Source organism: Oncorhynchus nerka, linkage group LG13 (assembly GCF_034236695.1).
Source record: "Oncorhynchus nerka isolate Pitt River linkage group LG13, Oner_Uvic_2.0, whole genome shotgun sequence".
Taxonomy (NCBI): Eukaryota; Metazoa; Chordata; class Actinopteri; order Salmoniformes; family Salmonidae; genus Oncorhynchus; species Oncorhynchus nerka.
Genome location: NC_088408.1, coordinates 64,263,000 through 64,274,747, shown reverse-complemented (window position 1 = coordinate 64,274,747; position 11,748 = coordinate 64,263,000). Strand labels below are relative to the sequence as shown.

The window sequence follows — 11,748 nt, the reverse complement described above, 5'->3', positions numbered from 1 at the left end:
TCAGCCTGAACCTACACAAACTCAGCCTGAACCTACACAAACTCAGCCTGAAACTACACAAACTCAGCCTGAACCTACACAAACTCAGCCTGAACCTACACAAACCCAGCCTGAACCTACACAAACCCAGCTTGAACCTACACAAACTCAGCCTGAAACTACACAAACCCAGCCTGAACCCACACAAACTCAGCCTGAACCTACACAAACTCAGCCTGAAACTACACAAACTCAGCCTGAAACTACACTAACTCAGCCTGAACCGACACAAACCCAGCTTGAACCTACACAAACCCAGCCTGAACCTACACAAGCCCAACCTGAACCTACACAAACCCAACCCCAACCTACACAAACCCAGCCTGAACCTACACAAACCCAGCCTAAACCTACACAAACCCATCCTCTACCAAAAACTCAGCCTGAAACTACACAAACTCAGCCTGAACCTACACAAACCCAGCCTAAACCTACACAAACCCAGCCTGAACCTACACAAGCCCAAGCTGAACCTACACAAACCCAACCTGAACCTACACAAGCCCAACCTGAACCTACACAAACTCAGCCTGAACCTACAGAAGCCCAACATGAACCTACACAAACCCAGCCTGAACTTACACAAACCCAGCCTAAATCTCAACGAACCCAGCCTACACATCTCCTGACCCAGCCTTCAGTCTCAATCACACATGCTCCTGACCTGAGCACCACACCCCCCACCCCTGACCCCAAAGGCCCTAGTGCCCCATGGACCTCCACACCAGACCTCCTGCAGCAGAACATGAGTCAGCCCGCTAAGCCAGTTCATCCAGCCAAACCAACCAGGCACAATGACACAGAGCCCACAGAGTGGCTGAAGAGGAACACTTCTCAGTCCCCCATCAGGACCAGTGAGGACCCCAGGTAGGGCACCATGTGGTACAGTGGCAAGAGGTGGGAGACGGAGTTGACCTTTATTTTGAAATCATCCCAGTTATCTACTTACAGCATAGATAGTTTTTACTGTATCTGCCAGTGATGGAAAAAGTACCCCATTGCCATACTTGAGTACAAGTAAAGATACCTTAATAGAAAAGGGAAAGTCACCCAGTAAAATAATACTTGAATAAAAGTCTAAAAGTATTTGGTTTTAAATATACTTAAGTATCAAAAGTAATGTAATTGCAAAAATATACTTATGTATCAAAAGTAAAAGTATAAATCTTTTCAAATTCCTTATATAAAGGACATCATTTACAGGCAAAGCATGTGTTTAAGTGAGTCCGCCAAATCAGAGACAGTAGGGATGAATTAGACAATTTATCTGTCCTGCTAACCATTAAAAATGTAACGAGTACTTTTGGGTGCCAGGAAAATAATTTTCTTTAGGAATGTAGTGAAGAAAAAGAAAAAGTAGTCAAAAATATAAATAGTAAATTACAGATACCCCCAAAAAACTACTTAAGTAGTACTTTCCAGTATTTTTACTTAAGTACTTTATACCACTGGTATCTGCTTACAGTGTGCATGCATTCTTTGCAAAGCAAAATATACAGTAATACTCAATGTTTTGAGTGATTATGTGCTATGTGGACAATGGTGAATAGGGGGAATGCAACAGTAAGGCTTAATCAAGAAATAGCTTTCTGTGAATCTGAGGGGTTGTATCAGGATCTACGAGATCATTTACCACTTCATATATGGGGCTCACAGGCTTAAACTGCTGACATGACTCCAGATAAAACTCTGCAACCACCACAGCTGCTATCACACTTGGGGATCTATTCAATTTGCATCACGGGAGTTCAGCTTTACGGCGTGACTTAAATTTACAGGCAATTTTCCTGCTTTTAGCGGAGACTGCATTCACGGTACATGCTGCATATCTAGGCTCAATCTGAAATTGCCTTTACATTCCTGTTGCGGAATCTGTAACTCTTCAGTAATACAGACCGAATAGAACCTTTGATCTTGCTTAAATATTTGCACAGTTGAGACATACATGTGGGTGTATTATTCTGTTGGCTGTAATGACTGACGTTTTTACACAACGAGGCCATGAGTTTGTTTTACTCCTAATTCTTTTGATTGGATAATGTTGAAAGAGAAATGTACATCACAACTGAACGTCCTAATATCCAAAGTCTGTCTTTTACCTATTGTATTTGGAGGTACTTCGACTAAATGCTGCATTTGGACATAATTATGATCACCATTAAGAGTGACAACAATGGAACAATCTTTCTCTTGCTCTCTGTCTCACTCCCTCTCTCCCCCAGAGTAAAGCCTCCTCCTCCATGGCTCCCAGTGCTGGAGAAACATGACATCCCCATCGTGGTGGGAGTGGGTGTGTCTCTGGCCTTCATCTTCATCACCATGGCCTTCTACTCCCTGGTCCAGAAGAAAGAGCCTGCCCCCGCTATTAGAGGTCAGTGGACTGACCAGCTCAATCTCTGCTGGATCTCAACCCTAATGCCTATTGTTTATCATACTGTTTTCATGGTTCAAATTACTCATGGTCAGGACACTTGTAAAAAACCAGGGCACCGCCTATTAAATGTGAACACCCCTGCAATCATTAAAAATCTTAACAACCAGAAATGGCAAGATTCTGACAGTTATTTGAACCCTGGGCATTGGGTTAGAAAAGGGGAAGTATACTGAGCAAAACTTTAAACGCAACATGCAAACTGTTGTTCCAAAGTTTCATGAGCTGAAATAAAAGATCTCCGAAATTTTCCATACTCACAAAAAGCTTATTTCTCTCAAATTTTGCGTGCAAATTTGTTTACATCCATGTTAGTGAGCATTTCTCCTTTTCCAAGATAATGCATCCACCTGACAGGTGTGGCATATCAAGAAGCTGATTAAACAGCATGATCATTACACAGGTTCAATTGGCATGCTGACTGCAGGAATGTCTACTAGAGCTGTGGCCAGAGAATTAATGTTCATTTCTCTACCATAAGCCGCCTCCATCGTCATTTTAGAGAATTTGGCAGTACGCCCAATCGGCCTCACAACCGCAGATCACATGTAACCAGGACCTCCACATCCAACTTCTTCACCTGCGGGATTGTCTGAGACCAGCCACCTGGACAGCTGATGAAACTAAGGAGTATTTCTGTCTGTAATAAAGCCCTTTTAAGGTGAAAAACTCATTCTGATTGGGCTGGGCCTGGCTCCCCTTAGGGTGAGCCTGGCTCCCAAGTGGGTGGGTCAATGCCCTCATGGTTAGTCAAGGTAATTGAGGTAATATGTAGGTAGAGTTAAGACATGTAGGTAGAGTTATTAAAGTGACTATGCATAGATAATTACAGAGAGTAGCAGCAGTGTAAAGAGGGGGGCAATGCAAATAGTCTGGGTAGCCATTTGATTAGATGTTCAGTAGTCTTATGGCTTGTGGGTAGAAGCTGTTTAGAAGACTCTTGGACCTACACTTGGCACTCCGGTACAGCTTGCCATGCGGTAGCAGAGAGAACAATCTATGACTAGGGTGGCTGGAGTCTTTGACAATTTTTTGGGCCTTACTCTGACACCACCCTGTATAGAGTTCCTGGATGGCAGGAAGCTTGGCCCCAGTAATGTACCCTCTGTAGTGCCTTGCGGTCGGAGGCCAAGCAGTTGCAATACCAGGCAGTGATGCAACCAGTCAGGATGCTCTCGATAGTGCAGCTGTAGAACCTTTAGAGGATCTGAGGACCCATGCCAAATCTTTTCATTCTCCTGAGGGGGAATACGTTTTATCGTGCCCTCTTCACGACTGTCTTGGTGTGCTTGGACCATGTTAGTTTGTCGGTGATGTGGACACCAAGGAACTTGAAGCTCTCAACCTGCTCCACTACAGCACTGTCGATGAGAATGCGGGTGTGCTCGGTCCTCCTTTTCCTGTAGTCCACAATCATCTCCTTTGTCTTGATCACGTTGAGAGAGAGGTTGTTGTCCTGGCACCACACAACCAGGTCTCTGACCTCCTCCCTATAGGCTGTCTCGTCGTTGTTGGTGATCAGGCCTAACACTGTTGTGTCATTGGCAAACTTAATGATGGTGTTGGAGTCGTGCCTGGCTCTGCAGTCATGAGTGAACAGGGAGTACAGGAGGGGACTGAGCACTCACCCCTGGGTGGCCCCTGTGTTGAGTATCAGCGTGGCCGATGTGTTGTTACCTACCCTTACCACCTGGGGGCGGCCCGTCAGGAAGTCCAGGATCCATTTGCAGAGGAAGGTGTTTAGTCTCAGGGTCCTTAGCTTAGTGATGAGCTTTGAGGGCACTATGGTGTTGAATGCTGAGCTGTAGTCAATGAATATCATTCTCACACAGGTGTTCCTTTTGTCCAGGTGGGAAAGGGCAGTGTGGAGTGCATTAGAGATTGCACCATTTGTGGATCTCGCTGGGGCGGTATGCAAATTGAGTGGGCCTAGTGTTTCTGGGATGATGGTATTGATGTGAGCCATGACAAGCCTTTCAAAGCACTTCATGGCTACAGACATGCCTGCTACGGGTCAGTAGTCATTTAGGAGGTTACCTTAGTGTTCTTGGGCACAGGGACTATGGTGGTCTGCTTGAAACATGTTGGTATTACAGACTCAGACAGGGAGAGGATGAAAATGTCAGTGAAGACACTTGCCAGTTGGTCAGCGCATGATCGGAGTACACGTCCTGGTAATTCGTCTCAGCCCTGCGGCCTTGTGAATGTTGACCCGTCGAAAGGTCTCACTCCCATCGGCTGCAGAGAGCGTGATCCCACAGTCGTCCGGAACAGCTGATGCTCTCATGCATGTTTCAGTGTTACTAGCCTCGAAGCAAGCATGAAAGTAATTTAGCTTGTCTGGTAGGCTCGTGTCACTGGGCAACTCTCTGCTGTGCTTTCCTTTGTAGTCTGTAATAGTTTGCAAGCCCTGCCACATCCGACGAGCGTGGGAGCCGGTGTAGTACGATTCGATCTTAGTCCTGTATTGACGCTTTGCCTGTTTGATGGTTTGGTTACATTTAACTGTAACTCAGTAAAGTTGTGGAAATTGTTGCATGTTGCGTTTATATCTTTGTTCAGTATATTAATTGATCTTATTGAATCCCATTAGCCTTGTCTTCCACAGTTCCCAGGAACCTGGGAGTCCCCTTCAGACATGCTGAACGTCTGGCCACTGGGAGGACTTATGAGAACAGGTGATTGTTGTTGGCACTATTATTATGTTTGTTGTTCTTCTTGTTGTTGACGATATCTCTATGAAAATAGGAATGTACTTTCCCTAATGGCTAATGTACAGTATATGTATCCTCGGTTCTGGAAGGGCGTTTGAGGATGATGATTTGGTGGCTGTGATTGAACAAAGCCCCGACACGTCAGATACACGTACCAGGCCCCCTGCCCCCAGCCCAGTCACTGTGATGATAGACCCTGCCTTTGATGAGACTCAGGAGACACAGCCTCGCCCCCCGTCCTCTTCAGAACACTCAGTCATAGCAGAGACCTACCCTGAGGCAATCGAATACACACAGGTCAGTATATATGTGTGTGTGTGGTGTGTGCGTGTGTATGCATGTGTGTGTGTGTGTGTGTGTGTGTGTAAAATCATGTCCAACATTTCCCACACACTGCCATGCCAAGATATTACAAATTCGGGAGTAGCAGCTGTCTGGATCCTTTCCACCTCAGGTTGACCCCTTCCTGGATGAAGAGAAAGACTGCAGCCTGTCTCACCCCAGCATCCAGCTGCAGTGTGTGGAGGACTGGGGGGGTGGAGGAGTATACGGACAATGTCAGGGCCAGGACTTTCTCTCTGAGACCCCCGCTCTCACTCCTTCACCTTTCCGCTCCCTGTCTCCCTCCCCTCCTCCTGTGCGTGAGGAAAGCCTGCGCTCCTCCCTGACACTCCAGACCACTGAGCCCTGTGCCACGCCCATCCACCACAGCGTCAGCATCTCCCACGGTAACGCCCCCCTCCTCCTCTCCCACTGCGTCTCCCTAGGCCTCACCACCGTCGCCGTTGATGTTCACTTCTACCCAGCAGCTCTTGCGTCAGCCACCGCTGCCCTGGCGACCGTGACAGCCGCCACACAGGTTAATGCTACCGCCGCTGCTGCTCCAGGGCCCCAGCTCAGCTCTCGATTGGCACAAGGTCAGGAGCATGACCAATCGGCTCCCAGCATGTGCCAGAGTAAGTAACTAGATAGAGGGAATGCCGGATGGAGAATTGGTTCCAACCCAGATGTTGCCATTAGTCTCCACTTTGGACAGCTTGGCTGGATTGTTGGTTGTCTTCACGTGTCTCTCTGTGTTTATCAGCCTGTTTCCTCTGCCTTGATCTGACACTGGTGTGGAGAATGTGTTTGTGTTGGAACCATACACTGAAGACTATAGGACAACATCCTAAATGGTCTACACATACTGTACCACAGTCAGCTATAAACACGTCAACTACATAATGTCAATGTATTCTGTTTCTGTCCTTCATAAAGAAAAGTCATAGGAGATTTTAATTATTGATCATGTATATTATGGCTTCATTGTGTATTACAAATGTCAGTTACACAATGATGCTTGAGGCCTAAAATAATGCATTTATAGGAAGCAAAAACTAGAATATGTATAACTGCTTTCATAATATTCTTTTACATGCCAATGTTTCTCTGCCTTGACTGAATATATAGCTCATTATATTTATATATACACTATAAACTCATTTGTGTCAAATACATTTTCTCAGTTGAATATTCTACAATGAAAAAGCCAAGGAGAAAACAGCTGTGTACAAAATATTGCAATCTGTTACTTTACACTTCCTAATTAGGTAATACACAACCTCTCTCTGTTGCACCATAAACCGACTGTTACTTCTGTGCTGAAACCAAAGGAAGGTGACGACAGGGCTTAATTTACTGTAAGTCCCAATTGAGACCCAGCTGACCTGAAATTTCATTTATCTGGATCAGTTCACTTTATGATCAGTGAAATGTCTATAATTTTCATGAATGTCCCTTTCCTTTGCTACTGCCATGAATTCATTACTCTTAAATGAATGTGTTAAACTGAAAATTATATTTTTTCCCCCTGTATTTCTCATCTTTTTTGTTTCAATAACATGTCCAGTATCAATTGTTGCTAACAAAAGTTAATGTCATTTTTAAAAATTTTATCTTACATATTTATATTTGAGTGTATTAAATCAGTGAACTTATTACCTTTGTATGGGTGATAAAATGCCAACAAAAAAATATAAAAAGTTCTAACATTCACATACTGTGATAATTATTTTAAGTACTGTATCAAATGCATTTTTATTTACTCAACAATGGACACAAATAAACAGGGAAATAATACTGCTGTATTTGTTTTTGTTTGGTGGCTTCTGCAAAAATACAGTTACATCAATTATCTTAGCTAGATCACTATAGATGTACTGTAATGTAGACCTAAATCAATGTCAAATAAACCTTATTACAGAGTGGATGGTTCCGGATGGATCCCACTTTCTCATACATAGGGCAGTCACTGAGCTAAGCAAGACCACCTTTTCCTATTGTGCACCGGAGGCATGGAACCAGTGGAGGCTCCTCAGAGGAGGACAGGGAGGACCATCCTCCTCAGTGAATTTCATAAAAATTGAAATGGATTACTTTTTAAAAATGTTGCACTTTTTTAGATAAAACTATACTAAATATATTCACATCACCAAATAATTGATTAAAATGTTTTGCAATGAAGGTTTACAGTAGCCTCAACAGCACCCTGTAGGGTAGCACCATGGTGTAGCCGAAGGACAATTCGTTTGGTTGACTTCAATACAAAACTTAGAAGACGCATGGTTCTTACCCCCTTCCATAGTCTTACACAGTAATTATGAGATCTTCTGGAGGACTACCTCCAACCTATCAGAGATCTTGCAGCATGAACTGACATTAATCTAGTACTGAAAGCATAAGCTACAGCTGGCTAGCACTGCAGTGCATAAAATGTGGTGAGTAGTTGATTCAAAGAGAGAGAAAGACAATAGTTGAACAGTTTGGAACAAATTCATTTCTTTAAAAATGGAGACGCGAGAGAGAGAAATATTTTTAAAAATTCACGTTCACTTTCACTTAGCCAGCTCTAGCTATGGCTATCCAACACGGGAGCGCTTCCAAGCCAAGGTAAGCTTTTGGTTTTATTAATTTATTGCCACCGGGGCCCGCTGGTGTAACTGCTAAACTACTTGCTTATTGTACAATGTACGTCATGATTGTAGCGGGTTAACAGAGTTATTTCTGGTAGCTAGTTTGACTATGGCATTAGCTAATATGGTGACAATGATGTAGGCTGTGTGTAGCATTTAGCGGTTATGATTCAAAGGTTTTTTCGCCTGGTCACAGGCAGATGATGGGTTGTGCAAACAAGTCCACAAGCAAAGGACAAAGGTGAGAGGAGGAGAGTGCGTAGAGGCAAGAAGGAATTATACAACGAGCAAAATGATCATGCTGTTTGTTGGTGGCTGCCATGAAAGTGAACTGTGAATGGCAAACAGACCGAAACTGGGATAAACATAACTCGTTTGCTTTTGTTGCACTAATGATTACACCCTAGATCAGCGAGATGCAGGCAAGAGTGTGCAAGGCAGTATTGAACGTGTCACTGTCTGTCACCATGATCCATGAAACATCCCTTTTTCAGGACCCTGTCTTTCAAAGATAATTTGTAAAAATCCAAATAACTTCACAGATCTTCATTGGAAAGGGTTTAAACACCGTTTCCCATGCTTGTTCAATGAAGCATAAACAATTAATGAACATGCACCTGTGGAACGGTCGTTAAGACACTAAAAGCTTACAGACGGTAGGCAATTAAGGTCACAGTTAGGACACTAAAGAGGCCTTTCTACTGACTCTGAAAAACACCAAAAGAAAGATGCCCAGGATCCCTGCTCATCTGTGTGAACGTGACTTAGGCATGCTGAAAGGAGGCATGAGGACTGCAGATGTGACCAGGGTAATAAATTGCAATGTCTGTACTGTGAGAAGCTTAAGACAGCACTACAGGGAGACAGGACGGACAGCTGATCGTCTTCGCAGTGGCAGACCACGTGTAACAACACCTGCACAGGATCGGTACATCTGAACATCACACCTGCTGGAAAGGTACACGATGGCGACAACAACTGCCCGAGTTACACCAGGAACACACAATCCCATCATCAGTGCTCAGACTGTCCGCAATAGGCTAAGAAAGGCTGGACTGAGGGCTTGTAGGCCTGTTGTAAGGCAGGTCCTCACCAGACAATGTTGCCTATGGGCACAAACCCACCGTAACTGGACCAGACAATACTGGAAAAAAAGTGCTCTTCACTGACGAGTCGCGGTTTTGTCTCACCAGGGGTGATGGTCGGGTTCGCGTTTATCGTCGAAGGAATGAGCGTTACACCGAGACCTGTACACTGGAGCGGGATCGATTTGGAGGTGGAGCGTATGTCATGGTCATCAGACTGAGCTTGTTGTCATTGCAGGAAATCTCAACGCTGTGCGTTACAGGGAAGACATCCTCCTCCCTCATGTGGTACCCTTCCTGCAGGCTCATCCTGACATGACCATCCAGCATGACAATGCCACCAGCCATACTGCTCATTCTGTGCGTGATTTCCAGCAAGACAGGAATGTCAGTGTTCTGCCATGGCCAGCAAAGAGCCCGAATCTCAATCCCATTGAGCACGTCTAGAACCTGTTGGATCAGAGGGTGAGGGCTAGGGCCATTCCCCCCATAAATGTCTGGGTACTTGCAGGTGCCTTGGTGGAAGAGTGTGGTAACATCTCACAGCAAGAACTGTCAAATCTGGTGCAGTTCCTGAGGTAGAGATGCACTGCAGTACTTAATGTAGCTGGTGGCCACACCAGATACTGACTGTTACTTTTGATTTGATTTTGACCCCCCCTTTGTTCAGGGACACATTATTCCATTTCTGTTAGTCACGTCTGTGAAACTTGTTCAGTTTATGTCTCAGTTGTTTAATCTTATGTTCATACAAATATTTACATATGTTAAGTTTGCCGAAAATAAACGCAGTTGACAGTGAGAGGATGTTTCTTTTTTTGCCGAGTTTACTAGTGCCCCTTAGCGAGTTTAAAACTCTGGGCCAAAACTCTGTAGAGGAAGAGGGTAAATGTTTTCTGGAGGCCGGATGTGCGCTTACTGACATGTTGTGGTTTTTGTATTGTAAATTGTGTAATGTATTGACTACTGCTGTCTCAACGGGTTTTTGTTCTCTCGTGTAATTGCATAGCCTATAGCAATGCTGCGCAACACGAGCTCATGGGATCTCATTGTTTGATTAGATTTGCCATTACCTTTGCATTGATGTTAGCGTGATTAGACAGACAAGAGTACTGAGTACCAGGCAGTTAGCAAGTTTGATAGGCTAATAATGACCATCAGCAGCATCAGAGCTTGGAGAAGCCTAATTACCGTGACTAATGTGGAATTTGACTGCCTTCATGACTCGTGACCGCGGTGTGGCAATAATACAGTCACTGCACAGCACAACATGCAATTACCTATCTGTCCATGAGAAATTCCATCATTTGATGTTTTGCTGATGGTGGGACTTGATCCAGCAGAAACCTTTCGGTTACTATCCCAACGCTCTAACCACTAGGCTACCTGCCACCCAGGTGGGTTGATATACAGAAAGACCAAGTCCATGTTATGGCAAGAACAGCGCAAATAAGCAAAGAGAAACGACAGTCCGTCATTACTTTAAGACATGAAGGTCAGTCAATCCGGAACATATCAAAAACTTTGAACATTTCCTCAAGTGCATTCGCAAAAACCATCAAGCGCTATGATGAAACTGGCTCTCATGAGGACCGCCACAGGAAAGGAAGACCCAGAGTTACCGCTGCTGCAGAGGATAAGTTCATTAGAGTTAACTGCACCTCAGATTGCAGCCCAAATAAATGCTTCAGAGAGTTCAAGTAACAGACATCTCAACATCAACTGTTCAGAGGAGACTGCGTGAATAAGGCCTTTATGGTCAAATTGCTGCAAAGAAACCACTACTAAAGGACACCAATAAGAAGAAGAGACTTGCTTGAGCCAAGAAACACGAGCAATGGACATTAGACCAGTGGAAATCTGTCCTTTGGTCTGATGAGTCCAAATGTAAGATTTTTGGTACCAACCGCCGTGGCTTTCTGAGAGGCAGAGTAGGTGAACGGATGATCTTCGCATGTGTGGTTCCCACCGTGAAGCATGGAGGAGGTATGATGGTGTGGGGGTGCTTTGCTGGTGACAGTGTTAGTGATTTATTTAGAATTCAAGGCACACTTAACCAGCATGGCTACCACGGCATTCTGCAGCGATATGCCATCCCATCTGGTTGGCACTTAATGGGACAATCATTTGTTTTTCAACAGGACAATGAGCCAAAACACACCTCCAGGTTGTGTTAGGGCTATTTGACCAAGGAGTGATGAGTGCTGCATCAGATAACCTGGCCTCCACAATCACCAGACCTCAACCCAATTGAGATGTATTTTTGTCATTTAACCTTTATTTAAACAGGGAAAGCCAATTTGGGATGAGTTGGACCGCAGAGTGAAGGGAAAGCAGCCATCAAGTGCTCAGCATCCTTCAAGACTGTTGGAAAAGCATTCCAGGTGAAGCTGGTTGAGAGAATGCCAAGAGTGTGCAAAGCTGTCATCAAGGCCATGTCATGTGTCATGTGGACCCCAGGAAGAGTAGCTGCTTCTTTTGCAACAGAATGGGGATCCTAATAAAATACCAATACCAAGGCAAAGGGT

At 44.6% G+C, this 11,748-nt stretch overlaps 1 protein-coding gene across 1 annotated transcript; it reads left to right on the top strand.

Moving 5' to 3' along the window:
- Nucleotides 1-4,043: 4,043 nt before the first annotated feature.
- Nucleotides 4,044-7,302, top strand: LOC115139856 (uncharacterized). Its single transcript, XM_065026550.1, has 3 exons — nt 4,044-5,148; nt 5,274-5,481; nt 5,639-7,302. Exons 2-3 carry the CDS (start codon nt 5,371-5,373, stop codon nt 6,146-6,148), a joined length of 621 nt encoding a protein of 206 aa, XP_064882622.1. The 5' UTR covers nt 4,044-5,148; nt 5,274-5,370; the 3' UTR covers nt 6,149-7,302.
- The last annotated feature ends 4,446 nt before the right edge of the window (nt 7,303-11,748 follow it).